Genomic DNA, 19,854 nt, shown 5'->3' with positions numbered 1-19,854 from the left:
TAACTTCCATTCAGTAACCAGGAGAAACCCCTCAAATTACTACTTCCCCCCTTCCCCATTACTTTTTTTTTTTTTATCTGCAGTCCTGGTGAGTTGAAGCATGTGTACTACTAGCTTACTGTATGATCAGATGAGTGTCAGAAGTAGTAGTGCTATGAAATGATGGGATTGTGCACTTCACGGCAGCAGAAGGGGACGCATTTGAGGACAACAGGGATCTCTCCATTTTGAGAGTACCAAGCTGTTAATGCTTGTTACTCTCATACAAAACTGCAGGCAGAGTTTATGGCATGGTTGGAGTGGGGTGTGCAGGGAGGACAGAGCCATGTTCAGTGTCAGAGCTGAGGGATGCAGAGGGCAATGTCACTGGCTAGTCCCATCCTGTCTCTCCCCATCCTGCTGGTTAGGCTGTGGGCTTTTCACACTGCCCCCAGTCAGTCCCTTCTGCTCCAGCTCTGCTGTTAGTTCTTCTCCTTGTGCTTGTCCTCCTCCTCTGTCTGCCTACCTACATCATAAATCATCAAAATTTATCGTTTTCTGATTGCTGCCTTCTCTTTGTCCAGAACTTGATTCCCATACAGCTCATCCTTCTGCATTGTGGCATGCCTGCTTCCTTCTTTTTCCTCCATGTTCAGGTGCTACCATGGATTGCATTGTGACTGGAAGGAGAAACTGGCTTCCTAGTCTCTTTTCCTGGAATACAAGAAGCCAGGGTTGTGCTGCAGTTGTTTTTCTGGAGCTGTTCTGTGTAGCTGGATCGAGCCTCAAGATGTCCTGGCACACTGGGGTTGAGTGGGTGTGTAGCTAGGACAGGTCCTGAGAAAGCTATCGCATATTGAGTAGAGATTGGATTTGCATAGAACAGGGCTTCTGTACTTCACAGTTATGCTGAGCATGTGCAACAGTATTCCCCTCTTCCACTCACCTGTGCCTTCACCAGACTTGAAAGTTCTTCCATGGGGATAGTGGGAAAACTAAAATAAAAATAAAATAAAATCAGGGCCCTGTGTTAGTAATACTGAGATTATCTGGGAGGCTGCTGTAGGAATTCCAGCACAGGGGTGGGGAGGGACAGCATTTTTTCCTCTGCTTCATTGTTTCAAATGTCGGAGCTGTTTTAATTGCAAGTTCTCACAACAGATGAGAATGGGGCACACCCTCAGGAGGGAGAACATCAGCCAGAAGGACTTCAGTCTAGCAGAATTAGAAGCCATCAAAAAATTGCCTAGTGAGGCAATGCCTAACGAAGCATACCAGACTTCCTAATGAACGGGTGGCAATGCATTATAGTAATGTGTAGATAATACAACTTCATACAACAGCAGTATTTGGATACCTGCTACTTTTGTTTGTTGATACGCAGTACTTCCAGATAAAGAGTTCAGATACTTACTCTGCAATGTACATCTTTGTCAGTATAAACAAACACTGCTCTGAGCACTATGGAAAATATGCTCTAGATCAACCATGAGATGTTAGGCTAGATGCGAGAATTACCAGCTGAAGTTTTATGGCCTATATTGTGCAGGAGGTCGGTTAGATGATGACAGTGGTTCCTTCTGACCTTAAAATATGGACCTGGACAGCTGGGTCCCATCTGTGCTCCCATGGTGGAAGTTAGAGGCTTCCTGCAGCTGAGACTTCCTCGAAGGCTCAGGGCCGAGGGAGAGGCAGATGAAGCTGGCTTTTTTAGGCTCTTAAGTGCTCTTTCCTAGTGCTGGATCTGCTCTTGGAAATGGGGGATTGAATGCTGTGTGCTGAAAATATCTGTATTTGCTAACGGTAAGGAATGCATAAATATAGGAAAGTATGCAAGATTACCCGCAAAATATGTTACTGTGTGGTGCAAAGGGCCTTTGGGTAAGCAATGTCCAAAGGGAATCTTTGGAAGAGATACCTACAACTTCCAGAGGGATTTGTCATTTACAAATGATAATAATAATGCAAGCCACAGAAGTCTGTTTCCTGAGTTGCTGTAAATGGAAGTGTGTTTTTAACGCTCTTTTTCCAACACAAATGTAGGAAGCTGGCAAAGTAGCTAATTTCAGTGCTCTAGAAAAGTTAAAAGCGAAATAATCTAAGGAAACGGAAGCTTCTATTTTTAACCTTCTCTGTCATGGGAGATGGGGAGGAAGAAGGGGAGGCCGTCTACTGCTGAAGTCTCTTTAGTATGTTATTATAAATTTAATCTGATTTCCACTCTTGTTTTAGTGAATAGGTACTTGTCACTTGTGGGTGTTCGATTATGTTCAAGTTAAGATCAGTGTAGGTTTCATGGCATGGTGTGGCTGCTGTAATTGTGTTTTATCTCCTATTAATTGTTTTTTACTTTTTTTTTTTTTGGTAGATCTATAATTTTTATACTGAAAAAATACATTACTTGTGTTGCCTTACTCCCTAATTCAGTTTATTCTACTGAAAATGAATTTTTGTATTAGCTTTAAGTATTTTTTTAATATTGGGTTTGAGCAGGTTGTCTTAAGATGTTTTTGTCTTTCTTATTGCACTAATACTATTAATAAAAAGTACATTATCTGGCTGGATACCTCTGGATTTTTCAGAAAGTATTTTCTATTCTGTATTTTAGCAAAACCATGGCAGTGAAATCATGAGTAATTCCTTGTGTTACTTACGTGGAAGTACTTTATTGGTCTAGTTTGAAGCTTAAATATAATATATTGCACAACTGCTGGCAACCATAGAAGTAATAGCATCAAACTTCATACCTTCAACTTCTTAAAGGATTTCAGATGAACATAAATCTGTAAAACTGTCTTTTTTCTTTAGGATATATTACTAAATTACTAATATTCATTGGGTAATACACTGTATTAGTTTGCAAGGTCAGCATTAAGGAGGGCTGCAGAAGGCAAGTGTATTTGGGGAACTGGAATAATACTGGGATAATTAGATGTTGGGAGAAGAGGGACTAAGTTTTCCCAAAAACTTGAAGATTCCTGGCTGGCAACAGTGTCAACCTGGAGTGTGGAAGTAATTGTAAGAGTATGTATTTTAGGGAATATTCTCCCCAATACCTGTATCAACACTGTGTATTTGTAGCTTGCATGAATTTGTGTTTATGTATGATAGGCTGTGAATATTGAAATATTGGAAGCCTAGAAATTACATAAACTAGCATGTAAAAAAATTGTAAATAATTTGTCAGCTATGTCTGTAATTTTACAGAGAAGAAATGTAGCAAGGCTGCAAATCATTGTAGAACCATTGTTTTTTTCCTTAGCTAGTTACTGGCCTTTGAAGAAATTACTTAGCAGGGGGTTGTTGCTCTAGTGGTATAAAAGAAGCAAAGATTTTAGGGAGATACAATTCCTTTTGTTAGATCTCCTGAAAATGTTTGGAAAATAAAGGACACGTTTAAAGCACAGTTTTCTTTAATGGTTTTATTTTTAGACCACTTTTAATACCATAAAGGTAAGCGTTAACTGTTTTTTTTAATACCAGTTAAAATAGAGAGCTTTTAAATAAGTGGGTAGATTGAGGATATCTGTATGTGAATATTAATGTATACAGTAGGCACTAGTGACTTGTCCATCACCACTTCTAGGCAGCTGAAACATGTACCCTTATGTGCTTGTCTAAGGGTCTCTTAAGTCCTGGAAGAGCGGAAAAATCTTAAATAATGAGGTGACTGCCATAGATCACCACTTGCAAGAAATGGACTCTGAAACCAAAAGCATCAAAGATCCTGTCAACGTATTTCCACTTCAGTTGCTTAGAGCTAAGTTGAGCTTAGTAACTCTTCAGGCAAGTGATTGAAACAGTGCCCTTGGATTGTGTGTGTCACATTAGTTGCACTCCTCCATTCCCACATCAAGTATTGCTTTATTAATGTATTTCAGAAACTTGAGAAGCAGTCTGGAAAGCTGGCCTTAGGGAATTGTTTTTTTAAGTTTGGGCAGGGGTCTGCTGGAGCACAGTGCAATGCTCTCACTGGTTGCAGATTTCACTCTGTGCCTGTGGGCACCCACTTCACTGAAGGGGGCTTGGGATCAGGGCTGTGACCTTTTCCAAGGCAAAATTTTTCTGCTGTACAGGCAGAGCAGTGGCATGCTAGAAGCCATTACACAGAAAATGGCACAAAAGTCCATAAAACTTCCAGGAATGTCATAATTGAACACTTCAGAAATGTCACATGTGGTACTTTTAGGAAAAATATAGGACAAATGTAACACTTTTTAAGTGGAGTAGAAGAAAAGGGGAAAAAAAGCTGTTCTGAGAGGTTAAATGAGAAACTCTCGAATTTCTAATATTAGCTGGCAGTGTAGACTTTTCTTAGTGTGAGGCATTTGTTTACTTTTTACCTTACAATTTGTTTTTAATAGGATGTATGTGAAGTCATGGTATGCATATTCTTCTGGCACTTATCTACACTTCACTTTGTTCCAAGACTTGAAAAGAATGGTCTCTTGAATATATATTTTTCCAACCATTGTTTTATACTCAGTCCTGTTGCATTTGCTTTTTCCTCCCATTGTTTGTCACTTTCTGCTTTATTTTTCTAGAAATGGTGTCTGGTAACATTTGAGTTTTCTCTTATATTAGTATCCTTGAGTAATACTTCTTGGTGGAAATAGTTTAATGAAATAAATTTCAGTAAAATTTAATTGAGTGTACTCCAAGTATAGTAAGCTTTTGGAGAATTTGGGCTTAAAATATTTTAAAATATCAAATTACTTAGATTTTCACTGATAGCAGTGCTGAGCTTGCTTGTGCACACAGACATGCCAGATGTGTTTGTTCCTAATCTCATTAAACTTAACTTTACCTCTAGGGGAACACTAGTATTTAAGTATAGTTTGGCTACTGAGTATTCTAAAACACTGTGTCTCCCAGACTACAGAAGTATAAAATCCCTTTAGCATTATGTTAGTTGTCATACATTCTGACACGATGGGCCTTCTCAGTGTATGAGTTTTCTTTGGTTAATAAGCAGTTGTAGACCACATCAGGATATAATTGTGTATATAACTCAAGATTCTGCTATTAACTTCTGTTTGTCTTCAACAACTTGTCTTCTAGTCAGCCCAAAGATTACCATTTAACATAAGATACTCAGTTTTACGGAGTAAGACTTCTCTGAAGTGATTTAAAGTGTTCACAAAAGTGTTTTACAGTGCTCTCTTAATTGAAGAATGTTTAAGGTAAGCCTCTGTCATTTGAGACCTTAAATGGTGTTTGGACAAATAATTTGCGCACGTATGTATGTACATATGTATACACACACAGGCGTACACACACATACATTTGTAGTTATTTCCAATATGGCTAGTTGGTAAAGAAAAATGATAAATTTGGGGGGGGGATGACTTATCTTTTTTATATAAGCCTGAAGTCATCTTGCAAGAGTCTGCAAGAAATATTTCACAGCATGGTAGTGTTCTGCAGTGTTTAAGACCATTTTAGTTACTTGTGATTGAGATGTAAAGCTTCTTTTGATGCCTCCTTCTATCATGTAAGTCTTCATGGATTTTGGAGTTTTATGCCCCATTTTTATTCCTCGTTCTCTGTTGGGGACCTCCCTTTTCCTGTCTGCTTAATTTTCTTCCTGCTTTGAATTCCTCCCGTTATTCTTGTTTGTGTGCTTATGGCTAAGAACTTGCTTTTAAGGTCTCGCAAATATACCTTTTCACCCTTGCTCAGATGACTTTCATTAGGAAAGTACAGGTGTTTCCTCCTTAACTGGTACTTGCATACAGAAGTTGTGACCAGCAGTCAGAAGAGAATGATTTTTGTGTGTATTTTTTGTGTATGCATATGCTTACACACAAGCACATACATAGTCCTCTGTGTGAGGGTGTATCAATTCATCCCTTTTGCAGTGACTCTTCCACAATGGTTTAGTTAACTGGTAGAAGCAGTTGTGGCCAAGCTAGTCAGAAATTTGAGTTCTCAAACCAGAAGAGTCATTGCAAAACTAAGGATAAAACTGCCAAGCAGTTTGTTAGACTGAACAGAACATATAAATAGGTTTTCATATGTACTGAGGATGTAGAAATCTGACAGCTGTGTGACTTGCTTTTCTGCAGAAGGTTGCGGAATTGTGGTTTGCAGGATGGAAGAAATAAACAGCTGCAGGGCTGGCCTTTACTAACTGGGACCTTAATGACCAATAGCATGTAGTTGGAAAACACTGTTATGACACAAATTACTGAAGCAGTTAGAAACATTGAAGTTAGAACACTGCTTTACTTGCCCAGCGAAAGCTGTGCTGTGTCTGGACAGATGTAATCAGGCTTCCTTCACAGGTGGAAGAATTCAGCCTGCTTCTCAGATTCTGAAGTTCCCCATTAAATTTTTCTTTTAGTTTAGGCTTTTTTCTTTTTTTTCCTAAGCCTCTTCCCAATGTGCAAGTCCTTGAGAATATCCTGTAAATATTTAGACATTTTGAGTAACAGAGAAAGCTTTATTAGGATTGGCAAATGAAAAGTCATAAATATCTTGCTTGTTACTGTTTGTAGCTAAGGACATAGTACAAAGGTCCAATTTGACATCAGTTTACTAGAAATGTGGTCTCCTAGTTTCCCCCCCTTATATGTCTTATCTGCCGCATATTTCTGCTGTCTTCTTTTTATGGCTTACTCTCAGCTGCCATATGTAGCTGTTTTCTGGTCTAGATGTCATGTCACCTGCTGTCCAGACTGCCTTCTTTCAGCCGATCCCTCCAGCCATTGCTTCTGCCCTGCCACTGATCGTAGTCTCTGGCTCGTGCCTTTGTACAGTTGTCTGTAAATTTGGGTTGTCTGTGCATACACAAAAAACCAAAATATGTTTTAAAGAGCTCATGGACAGTCTTACTTAACCCCGATGCCCCATTTTTTTTGTTTATCCTTTGTTTAAAAAAAAAAAAAAAAAAAGAGAAAAGCAGTTTTCTTAAAAGCACTGACTTTTAACCCAACTATGATTTTTTTAAAGGAGAAATTACAGTCGTCTTGATGAAATGTGGATATATTTTCAGCAAGAATTTCCCATAATATTTGTGTTCTGAATTTGGATATGGATCATAGCCATTGTTAAGAAATGGATAGCTGCTTGGAAGACTTGGCTGCTTGTGTGGAATTGTTTCAGCAGTTTTTGAGCAGCCAGACAAGTTATGCAAGGGCTGCAATTGGACATACTATTTTACGTTTCAACATACTAAGCCAATATTTCTTGGCTTTTTTGGTTTGGGAGTATGGTAAAGGATAAAAACAGAAGTATATTATTTCTCTGTTGTTGCTTGTTAGAAAATGATTATTGTTTCTAGAATAGTGAAAGGAGGCTAGATGGTGTCCTCAGGTCCATTTCGTGGTGGTGGTTGTAGGCAATATAAACTTATGTTACTTCTAAGTCAAGAGATCATACAGGTTATGCCTTACTCATACATGTAGCTTCACATACATTTTGTATCACAAAATCTAATTGTCAGGGTTTTTTCATGGATACCTGCCCTATTAGCATTACATGTAGCAGCGCACATGCTGTGTACAATGAACAGTTCTCATATAATATGTGTATGATACCTTGACCATCAGAAAAGTGTTAGTGAGATTTTTAAAAATATAAAGGGACTGCCTAGCATGAAAAAGTGAATTCTTCTTGTTTCGGGTTCATTTATTTAAATGTAGTGCACAACACAGGATGTGATGATCTGAAATGTTTTGTAGGAAGCAAAATTATTCCATTCAGGTTTTGGGTGCCCATATAGAGCGCTTGTGCATTCTGATCCATCTGTTGAGATTTTATAATGTTATTTCCCCTTTTCCAGAATGTTTTTCCTGAGCACAAGGTCACAACAGAGGTAGGTAGCTGATACCACTTACATTTCTTGACCTACATAAGCTGAGGTGGCTAGTGGCTATAAAAAAAGGGCAGTTATGGACTGAGGAATAGGATGGATGATGAGGTTACTGCCTATGCTGCCCTGTTGCGCAGATATTAGAGCTGCTTTTTAACCAGCTCCTGAAGCACTGTAGCTTACAGAGTGGTCTTAAAAGGAGCTGCCACCACCTTGTTTGCCCTACTATAAACAGTGGCAAACCATGGCTCGGGAGGTGGTGATCGACAAATAAATATATGTGGGAGTGACATGCTTGTCAGCTGTCTCAGCGTAGCTTGTCCAGGTTTGTAATACCATGTGTTAAAGGCAGTTTCTGTTAAAAAAAAATAAAAAAAAAATCTAATCATAAAGACTCATTTTTGACTCCGCTCGATCACCCTCACAGTAAAGATGTCGATTACTGTAGTGAGCTAATGCCGTCTGTGCTTTCTGTTTTGCGCATTTATTTATGTTCCATTGGGTTAGATTACTGTAAAAGAAATTGCACTGATTTGACACTATTAGCACTCTTTCATGTGCTTATTTGCAGCTGTTAAAAAAAAAAAAAAAAAAGAAAATTGCAGCAAAATGCAGTGCAGTCTTAAAAAGACTGTATTGCAAGTGACCTTTAGAAGAGCTGGTACTGTTATTTCCTTGCTTTAGGGTAACGTTTTATTTCTAAGGGAAATGTATCCCAGCAATAACTCTGAATACAAGTTACCTTCTTTAAGGCTTTGTCCTGAGCACAGAATCTCATTTGTGCAAGTTTCTCTCCGGCCATCTGTATTGTGGATTTATTGTAATGAAGGATTGAGTAGATGTTCAGTAAGTTATTTTATTCAGAACTCAAATTATGCAGTAAAACAAAGATATATAATTTAAGTTAAGAAAAAGTTATAATGTATTTTTAGCTTGAAAAGATACATATAGTTTGGTGGACTTTGTTGTACTTTTCACTGAGCAGTCAGTATGTAACTTGCCAAACCTTATTTCAAAATCCAGCTTGTTTTTATGACTTGGCTACTTGAGGAGAGCTGAGTCTATGGTAGAGGGTAGGCAGTGAAGAAAACAGTGGTGTACTCCACAGTGCTGTTATAGGGGATCAGGAGTTCCAGGTGGCATTAGCTGCAGTCAGCCCAGGCCTGGCTAGTGTTGTGCTGCCACAGCATGAGGCTCTGTGGGTCTAGTTAGTGTGTGGCCTGAGCCATGGAGGAAGATCCTTGCTTTGACAGATGGGCAGCATGTACCTGCTGTGTCCCTGCCATGCTTGGTGGGGTGTGAGGCAGTGGCTACCAAGGATGGGGGTGCTGTCTTTGGGGCAGCCTGCTTGGAGCAGCTGGAGGGATTGGGGCTTCTGGGGAGTCGTGGCACAGCTGGGTGACCACAGATCCTCTTTGAGTCTCACAGAGGTTAGAATCACAGATTACCTGAGGCTGGAATAGACCACTGGAGTTCGCCTAATCCAACCTCCCTGAACAAGCAGGGTCACCTAGAGCATATTGCTCAGGACTGTGTCCCAGCAGCTCTTGAGTGTCTTGGGGAAGGAGACTCAACAGCCTCTCTGGGCAACCTATTCAATGCTCAATTACCCTCACAATTAGCAGTTCCTTTTCTTGCATCCTTCACTCTGTCTCCCCTAGACATGGTGGCTTTTCTTCAGTACCTGTGGGGCTGTTTTTGTTGTTGTTGTCATCGTGTCCGTCTGTGTGTGCGTGTCGTTCCCCCACCCCCCCCGCCCCCAATTAGCCTTCAGGGTTAGTGCTTTCCTCTTAACCCAGGCCCATTTTGGAAGATAAGGTGACCCTGGATGAAATTTAGGCATCCAGGCATTGTCTGAGAGATGACATCCAGACACTGTCGGAGTTTGCAGCGGTGTTTCTACTTTGGAAACACCTTTTTGATTTTCTGGTCAAGATCTTACAAAAACAGACTCTGTTTGTCTTAATTTATTTCCTCCCAGGGGAAGTTTTGCTCAATTAGACCTAGAGGTTTCAAGCAGTCAGGGCCTTCTGATGTGGCATCAGGCATGTGGGAAGACTGAGGATCTTATCTAATATTTTCTATGCCTTGTGTTTTTAGTGATCTGATTCTCTTCTTGAAAATCCATGACAATAAAATTGCTGCTCCGTGCTATTGGTCAAGCTGTGTTTTGGAGAGTTGAAGAATGCCTTTTGTTGAATCCAGTAGCAATCCTTCACTATTTTAAGGCTGAGCATTTCGGGGGGGTGGGATGAGATGTGTGAAATTGGATTCTGTTGACAAAATACACTAAAGCTGAGAGCAGTTGTGCAGTTATACATCTAAAATGGCATCTAGCCATTGCCTTTTGCTGTCTTTCCTTCCCGCCTAGTCTTGACCATGAACTGGTGCGTTCAAGAAATATCTGTTGGTGCTGCGTATTCAGAAAGCTGTCATAATGTATTCTGGCATCCTTCTGTGTATGGGTAGTAGATAAATGCATGAAATAAGGAGGAAAAGCACCTCTTAGTTTATTCAGCTCTTCAGTTTTAATTTGTAGTTTGATTTCTGTATTCTGTTTAGCTTGATAATTGATGCAGAGAAAATATTAATAAAACTTGGATTTTCAGATATGTCTGTTTTACTGCATGCAAATATCACACTTCCATCTGTTCTTAACAAAAACATTTAATTTGGGCAGAGCTAGGGGTGATAGATCCAAGGCGTGTGACAGTGATCAGAGGTATTTTTTCTCAGTTTGGTGTGCAGGGTTTGAGTTATAGAAGCTTTCTTATGTGCTCTTTTATTTGCTTTTGAAGGATTTCAGAGTCACAAAAGGTTGGGTGCCTAATGGCTGAACAGCATCATTAATTTTGGAGAGAATAAAAATTTGAAGATAACGAAGAATTAGCAAATCAGTTAATGTGAAGTTAGGGTTGGCTTTTCAGATACTTGCAAAATTGGCCCCCGAGGACTTGTACCTGGGCTGTAGATCCAGTGGCCACAGGCAGTTAAAGTTGTAAACTGGTCCCAGAGGAATTCTGTCTTCAGCTGGAAGTTCAGAACCATCTTATTAGAGTCCCCCAGTTGTCGGGGGGACAAGAGGTGATCACTGGTGACAGATAAATTGCTTTAGTTACTCTTTATACTGTAAATAGCATAGTTCTGGGCAGTCCTGGTTTTTATTTAATTAAAGATGGAAGCATTTTTATTCTGTCTTTCTGTTTGTAATGCTTCAAAAATGGTTTGGGATTTTTTCTTTATTTAATACTTTGAAATGTTTTAACAGATGTGCCTGTACTTTGTACAGTTCTTTATGTAGAAGCAGAAAAGACCTGTCCTATTTTGCAGTGCTTGAGCTAATTAAACTCCCCAACAGAACAAAACAGAGGGTAAAGCAGTATTTCCAGGCAATACTTAATTTCAGCAGTCTGCTGCTGTAATTTGTGGCTGACCTCCAGTATCCATATCTGCATTTGCTCCATTTTGACTTTGTATTCTGGAAACTCTTAGTTTTCCTTAACTGGAAAATAAAAATGAGAAAGAAACTTCTCCTTTGAGTTGTGCTGGTTAAACAAGAAATACGTTTTTTCAGTTGACTTAGTTAAACCAGTGCAAAACACTGAGAAACTTCCAGATCTTAGTTTAAGCTTTGCATGTTTTGACCTAGGTGAAATGAATGAAGAAGGTTCAAGCTACATAAATACAAATGTGAGTGACTTGAGAATCAATGTAACATAATGCTTTGTGTGAAGGGAATCCAATTTGGAGCAACTTTGAATTCAGTTTAAAATGAGCAACGTCATGTTCATAATGGTCTGAATATCTGGAAGACAGCTTTTTACATGTTCTTTTTCTTACAAGCTTTCTTCAATAACAGGAATTAAACTCTTCATGCATGCTTTATAACATTGGAAAGAAACCGGTTAGACCAGATGTGTTTGCTTTCTTCAATCTTCCTTATCCAGAAAGCAAGCGTTGTGCTTGTCCTGGAAGTCTGAGCCCTGATGGGGTCACGGAGAGCGTTGAATTTAAGTTCTTGTAGCGTGAAAGGTTAGAGTATCATGTGCAGGTTATATTTATGAATAAAGGGTGAGGGTGTGTTTGATAAGAGGCAGGCATGTCTTATAACTCATTCCAATGAAAATCTTGTCTATGGTGTGGTAATTTAGGAACCAATGTCTAGACAACTTTGAGAAGTTCTAAACGTGATGTCTTCAGGACAAAACCATAGGAGTTTAAGAAAAAATGATGCACATTCTATTTTTAATATTTGACTGAATTCCGGGGAGATCGGAAGTATTTTGGCAGTATTTTGGTCTCCCTGACTGCTAGGTGAATGTCAGTCCATGGTAACATTTTCTTTTTTGAATATACAGCAGCTTTGGATTTATATGATTACATGATGTAAACTAAGTATTTGTCAGTAATAGAAAATTTTTACTTTAAATAGTGGTGTATCTTCATCTTATTAAACTGTTTATACATATTTGAGAATCCATTACATCTGATCAATCTGTTATTTGACCTAAGCAACTTGGTCTTCATAACTGCTGTACAGAGCTGTTAAAATATTACATTTTGTGAGTAAGGATAAATGTTTTTATTCTACTACAGTTAGTGTCAAACACTAAACTTGAGAATGCGAAAATAGTTTTAGGAGGCAGGTTAAATGCAGTTTTTCTCTTTGCTGTGTGTGAAGTCATGTGGTTTTTGTTCGTGGTTGAATGCTGTCCTTACTGGCCCATTGGAATACCTAGAATGTAGCCATAGTAGTATTTCCATCATTTGAGGTCTTTACTGTTGGATTCTTCTGGCTGGTTTTGCTTTGGGGTGGGGAAAAACTTCTGGTTCAAAAGCAGACATGTTTCAGTTCAGACCAATTTGTTGTTATATGCAAGTTGAAGTTCAGTTACCGATCATAGAATCGTAGAATAGTTAGGGTTGGAAAGGACCTTAAGATCATCTAGTTCCAACGCCCCTGCCATGGGCAGGGACACCTCACACTAAACCATGCCACCCAAGGCCTCATCCAACCTGGCCTTGAACACCGCCAAGAATGGCGCATTCACAACCTCCCTGGGCAACCCATTCCAGTGCCTCACCACCCTCACAGTAAAGGATTTCTTCCTTATATCCAATCTAACCTTCCCCTGTTTAAGTTTGAATCCATTACCCCTTGCCCTGTCACTACAGACCCTAATGAAGAGCCCCTCCCCAGCATCCCTAGAGCCCCACTTCAGATACTGGAAGGCTGCTATGAGGTCTCCACGCAGCCTTCTCTTCTCCAGGCTGAACACCCCCAACTTTCTCAGCCTGTCTTCATACAGGAGGTGCTCCACTCCCCTGATCATCCTCGTGGCCCTCCTCTGGACTTGTTCCAACAGTTCCATGTCCTTTTTATGTTGAGGACACCAGAACTGCACACAATACTCCAAGTGAGGTCTCACGAGAGCAGAGTAGAGGGGCAGGATCACCTCCCTCGACCTGCTGGTCATGCTCCTCTTGGTGCAGCCCAGGATACGGTTGCTTTCTGGTCTGCGAGCGCACACTGAAGCTGGCTCATGTTCATTTTCTCATTGACCAACACCCCCAAGTCCTTCTCCGCAGGGCTGCTCATCTCTCTGTTCCGCAGTGTATTTGTAAGCATAGTCCAAATCTGGTGTCAGGAAACCTTTATTGGGTATTATAACATATGAACAGAATTTCCATTTTATGGTATTATGCCATAGGTTATGCAGAACTTGTCAGTCTCTAAATTAATGCATGTATTTAATCTTTGCAAAGTTGTTGTCATTCTAGGCATTAGAAATGCTTCACCAAATAAATATTGAAGGTGTTTTATCTATATCCCTTGTGAAAGCTATATTGATAGCTTTTCAGGAAAGGAATTTTATGGCAGCTTTTAGAGGAAGACATTGTCTTGAGGGTTAAGTTATGATTGAAATAGTGTTTTGGGAAATAAATGTGATTTAACTGAATATGAAAGCTTTTTTTTTATTTGTATCATTTATTCTTCGTAGTTTTCCATATAACTTGATGTTCTAGAACAGTGTTGGTTTAGAGCCTTTCTGTAGGATTTATAACCCAGTACTTTCAATATTCCTGTTAATATTGAAATCGCTGGTTTGGTTTTCTGTTACCCGCTGGTCTTTCAAGTTGTTTGCGTAGCAAGGGAAGTGATATTTTAAGTTGCTAGGTAGCAATGCTGTTACTTATTAGTTACTATTTCTGCTCTAATGGCTTCAGAATGCTTTAAAGATGTTTGTTTAGAGGAAGTGTAGAGTCCTGCATCTGGGCAGGAACAACCCCAGGTTCCAGTACAGGTTGGGGAACGATCTGTTAAAGAGCAGTGTAGGAGAGAGGGACCTGGGGGTCCTAGTGGATGGCAGGATGACCACAAGCCAACACTGTGCCCTTGTGGCCAAGAAGGTCAATGGCATCCTGGGGTGTATGAGAAGGGGGGTGGTCAGTAGGTCAAGAGAGGTCCTCCTTCCCCTCTACTCTGCCCTGATGAGACCACATCTGGAATATTGTGTCCAGTTCTGGGCCCCTCAGTTCAAGAAGGACAGGGACCTGCTGGAGAGACTCCAGCGCAGGGCAACTAAGATGATTGAGGGAGTGGAGCATCTCCCTTATGAGGAAAGGCTGAGGGAGCTGGGTCTCTATAGTTTGGAGAAGAGGAGACTGAGGGGTGACGGTGACGGAACACTGGAACAGGCTGCCCAGGGGGGTTGTGGAGTCTCCTTCTCTGGAGACATTCAAAACCCGCCTGGACACATTCCTGTGTAACCTTATCTAGGTATTCCTGCTCCGGCAGGGGGATTGCACTAGATGATCTTTTGAGGTCCCTTCCAATCTCTAACATACTGTGATACTGTGATACTGTGAAGTCATTTGGATGTGTCTGGACCAAGAGAATATCATTAATAGTGAGAAATATATACTTGAAAAGAGGAGAAAGCTATTATTTAGTGTTTTTTTTAAATTGTACCTCTATCTGTGTGTATATATATATATATATATATTTTTTTTTTTAAGGACAAACCACTATACTGCTTTGACACCTTAAAGTTTCTAGTGATTTTTAGCGGTGGTGAACTCCAGCTTCATGTTTGTGTTCTTTGCAGTATGTGAGAAAAACTGGCAGGACTGCATGCCATTGTAATTAAACTGTTAAACATAGAAACTTGAAAGGAGAAGCTTGTCTTACCTGTTTGGGTAGTATCTGTCAGCATATTTAAATGAAATTTTATTTTGAAACTGTATGCTTGTAATTATTACTACATTCCTTAGCAGCGTAACTGGTTTGTGATCAAATGATGGAGGTATCTTCAAAACATGTAATAATATTTGTTACACTATAAACTCTGTACCTTTTGTATTTATTTGTGTTATTTTTATTTCTACAGGATTACAAAGCCATTGACATTTGCTGACTGTGTTGGTGATGAGCTTCCTTTAGGATGGGAAACTGTTTATGATCAACAGATTGGAGTTTATTATATGGACCACATAAATCGTAAGTAGATGTATGATTATTTTGAGGAATCCTAGCAAGCTGATCTTTACTGATGGCACTAACTCTGTTTCCAATGCCATTTATACACCTCATGCTGCAGTAAGAAAATCTATGCAAGTAATTTCTTGCAGTATCTGTTTTCTTATCTTTGAAGTGGGGGCATAATCCTTCCGTTTGTAATCAATTTTACAACCTAGGCTTGAGTTACAGTGTATCTAACTTCTTTGTTTTGCTTTATCATACTGTGGAGTATCAGTAATTTTGTTGTTGCTTTTTGTCCTCTGTCAAGAAGATTTTCATGCTATACTCTTATTAAATTTCCTATTTTTCCACTCATCCGTGTTTCACTCTTCAGTGTTGAAAACCAAAATACACTCTGAGAGAAAAGTGCTGACTTTTAATTAGGAGTACCATGAAATACAGTAATCTGCTAGGCTCTTAAGCAATGTATGTTTTATGCCTTGATACAGTACAAAGTGCTCTTGAAACAACAACAGATGTCCTTTTTGGAAACTAAGAGGGAGAAATTTCCAACATTTTCCTTTTTGGACTATTACTGAGCTTTGTATCACCATTGTCCGGCACATTTGCCAGTTCTACGTAGAAAAAAAATGCCTTATCTTGACAGCTTTGTACTACTGCTGCTGTTACTCTTGTGCTGCTATCATTCTTATCATCAATGAGTGGATGCTTTCTATATTGTAGGAATTGGCAGATGGCAGGGAAGGAGAAAAGAAAACAGTAGTTATATGGGCTATCACAGCAGTGGTAAATAGTATCTGCAGAAACAACCTCAATACTATCTACTTGAAATCTGGTCAATTAAAAAGTAAAAGTGAAGAAGTAGCTTTTGGCTTCCTGCCATCATTGGAATTCCGTGTGTATTGTGGTTTCACAATTACTTATTTTAAAAAAACCCTGACAGAGTAACAAATGTTCCCATAATATTGTTTGACCCACATAGGTACTTTATTTGTTGTGAAATTAACAAAGATCACAAATGAAATAATAAACTTTAAAGAACTATTAATGCACTGATCACAAGGATAGACAGCCGAGACAGCTGAAAGGCAATAAATACAGACTGTTAGCTAATTCTTACAGTAACTCTGTTTAAAAGAAGTAGTAGCTTAATGATTGCTGTTTAAACTGTCATGGTGACTTTAGTTAACGTTGAAGCTTAATAAAAAGTGAAGTTTACATCAGAGTACAGTAACAGAGTGCACTTGTACCAACATATGTACACGTGCGTGAACGTACATAGTAAAAAAACCCCAAAACCAGCAACTCCCCAGACAAAAAAGCCTAAATGAGCATATTGGCAACTCTTTTTCTTGAACTTTGAAAAAGGCGTTAGGAGTCCCTATAGATATAGAGCAGAACATGAACTCCTATTGCAATGCTGTAACTAAAAAAGCTACTGAAGCATCCTACCTGATAGGCATCTTTGGTAGAAATGGCAATCAGCATCATGTGCAAAATGAAATCGCTTTTGCTTTTCAGACTTTGTTATTAGCTCCTTTACCACAGACATCAAGTTAAAACTTACAGAAAGGATATTAATCATTTTAGGCATGTCAGATCTGGCTGGGTTTTTTTTTTTTTTTCTATGCATTTGAGAGTAAAAACTGTAGAAGATTGCCTTTTTGCAGGGAGAACTGAATTCCCAAATGCTCAATAGGAAGGCACAAAAAGAGAAAATTAATATAAACTGGTCTGGGAAAGCAAAAGTAATTGTATTAGGAATTAAATAAAGGTAATATATGAACAGAGGTATAGAAACTTTGTAGGGCCAGTGCTGAACTGAGTGAAAGGAATCATTCTGCAATTAACAAGGTTGCAAAATTTGTCTCTTTCATGATAACTAATTACTTGCAGCCCACAGATATTATCCTAAATGGTAATTCAACCGTCACAGCAAAATGGGTTTGTCACCCTTAGGCTAATACAGTGCTTGCATATACAAGCAAGTTTTATATTCAGAGGAAAGACACAGTTGATATTATAGCTGGTATAATATACCAGCTATATAATATAGCTGGGTAATCATTATTCAAAAATTAGTAGGGTAATAGGTCCAATTTTAAACTGTGGACAGCAAAGGTACCAATCAAGACTGCATTAACCTCCTTTGTAGAAGTAAGAACTAATGAGTAGATAACCATGTGTATCATGAGATGGTGTCAGGCAAGTGGCAGGTATGGGTTAGGGACTGAAAAAAAATGTTTTTCTGAAATGAGTCCTTTGTATTTTGAACTATTTCTACAATACTTGCAATAGCAACTTCCATGTGAAAACATTAAGACTGCCTTTTGTGGCTGACCAGATTAAATGCTTCATACAGCCTTGGAGTTCTGTGTTAATTGACAAAACAGAAGTGCTTTCTTTCAAGAAACACTGAAAAAAAATGCAAGGGATACTTCAAAGCGAGTCTTTCTATAGTTAGGCTTACTAGGAACCTCTCATGCTTTGTGCACCATCTCAAGCTTTTTGCCTTTGCACCTTCTAAAAGAAAACAGTAATGCATCTCATTTTTCCAAGCCTCTCACTATGTTTGTTTATCCAGAAAGTAATAAAAAGATTTCTAGGCAATAACTTTCCATTTATATTGAAAACCTCCATGAACGGAGGAATCTTCTGTAAATCTCAGTGGTGCTTCCAACCCTGATCTCCATCTTGTTCTGTAAATTCAGTACTTTGTTGACACCCTTACAAAGCTGCTCTTGGCTCTTGTCCAGCCATTGCTTAAAAACCTTGGCGGCTGCCGACCGCAGAATTCCTTTCCCTCCTCCTCAGAAGCTTGGGAGCCTTTGAAGTCTCCTTTAACCAGTTGGGCATTCCCCAGTGAGGAAATAATATATTCTCTGCATTTGTCTGGAACTGTTCTTGAATTGTTGTATTTATTTTTTATTTTTTAATTAGTTATAAAGAAATTAAGGAACTGAATTTTGTCATACAACATGGCTTTAGTTGTGTTGTTACATGGCAAACTTGTGTGGAAATCCAGGGCAAAGGGAAACCTCTGTACTTTATAAATCAGAAAAGAGCATCACTACTGTACTGAAAGTTTTCTGCCTCAGAAGAGTGCTGCTAGCTCTTGAGAAGCTTCTGAAATAATTTCATAAGAGACACTGTGCCCTGTAGTACAGGTCCTTAGAAGCTTAATGTGGGATACAACGTAACATTTTAGCCTTGGTGTCTGTTGAGATTAGAACCATTAATTTCCTGTTCAAAAAGAGACACTTCCTGGGTTCTAACTCTTCTGACTCATAAATATTTATTAATCTCTACATAGTTTCCATAGGGGATTAGCAGTTTTAGGAATATTAAATTTATACAAATTTCAGGAATGCTTATGGGCAGATGAGATAGCATTGGAAATTATCACGCTCTCAGTAAAGGATGGGCTGCAGTGTGAATTCTTACTTTCTTCTACTTGCTCTGCAAGCAGGGAAAGATTTAAGAGATTGGAACAAGCCGCAACACATCCTGTCCTGGGCTGCAAAGGTAGTTGGGGGCAATGGAGCCAGAAAGTGCTGCTAGGAATCAAGGGTCTCTGGGATACGGGGAGAAATTGCAGAACTATAGGCACGATCTTTATACCTTTAAAATGTGAGAAGTTGTGGGGAGATAAAAGTTACAGCTGTTGAGAGAGAAGGTTATTAGAAACCTAATAGACAAATGTGGAAGTACTGTTCATAGATGAACTTTGTTTTTGTTTATGTACATTTCAGATGGCTCTCAAATGGTAGAGCTGTCAGCATGACCTTGACAGTAGAGTGACACTAACGTGTTGCGCTCAGTCTTTTGCAGTTTCCTGTATCATCACTGATGCCAGTTTACTGAATTATGTTCACAAGATCAATACAAAATATAACTAGCTTTCATCTCTTGTGAGAAGCAAAGTTTGGGAAGATTACTTACCTCCCGACTGTGCTGCAGGTTCTGCCACTACTTTGAACATTGACATTACATCTGCAGCAACTTCTTACCAATAGAGCCTCAATCAGCAGAAATTAGCATTCACTTAAACATGAAACTTTACATGGACGTCCTTATGTAAAATATTTGCTAGCTTGAGCAGCACCACAAAAATGAACTGATAATTTTTTTTTAGGATATTAATGCATGTGTCCTCCTTAAGTGTCTTTGCAGCTCCAAGGAGATTGCTGTATGATTATAACTTTGAAAACCTGTATATATGGGAAAGATTTTGTACTGGAAACCTGTTTTTGATTTGTGTTCGAATGCAGGCTGTTCTATACCCTGGAAAAAGAGAGCATGAGAATGCTATTTCATAAGACAAAAAAGAAGCAGTTGAAATGTTTTTGTGGATTTGGGATTAAAATACTAATTTCTGTTGAATTACATTATTCTTAATTACACAGGTGTAGTCACTGACACTTCAGGATGTTATACTTGTGAAGTATGTAGTGGGTTTTTGGGTTGTTTTTAGAATTTTCAAGTTGGCTATGAGGGACAGTAAGAGTCAAAACACAGTTTTTGTTGGGTTTGCACTAGTTTGTAAGGAAAATAATAAAATTTAAATGTCTTTTAT

General features: G+C 39.0%; 1 protein-coding gene across 1 annotated transcript in view; it reads left to right on the top strand.

The window, feature by feature from the left end:
• Positions 1 to 19,854, top strand: part of WWC3 (WWC family member 3) — a 103,680-nt gene that overhangs the window by 26,464 nt on the left and 57,362 nt on the right. Inside the window, exon 2 of the mRNA XM_080614468.1 lies at positions 15,187 to 15,296. Within this exon, the coding sequence (XP_080470594.1) occupies positions 15,187 to 15,296 (110 nt within the window). The remainder of the gene's footprint in view (positions 1 to 15,186; positions 15,297 to 19,854) is intronic.

This window comes from Psittacula echo (genome assembly GCF_963264785.1).
Source record: "Psittacula echo genome assembly, chromosome: 3".
NCBI classification, from domain to species: domain Eukaryota; kingdom Metazoa; phylum Chordata; class Aves; order Psittaciformes; family Psittacidae; genus Psittacula; species Psittacula echo.
The sequence above is the reverse complement of the archived record's forward strand: the minus strand, read 5'-3'. Positions and strand labels throughout refer to the sequence as shown.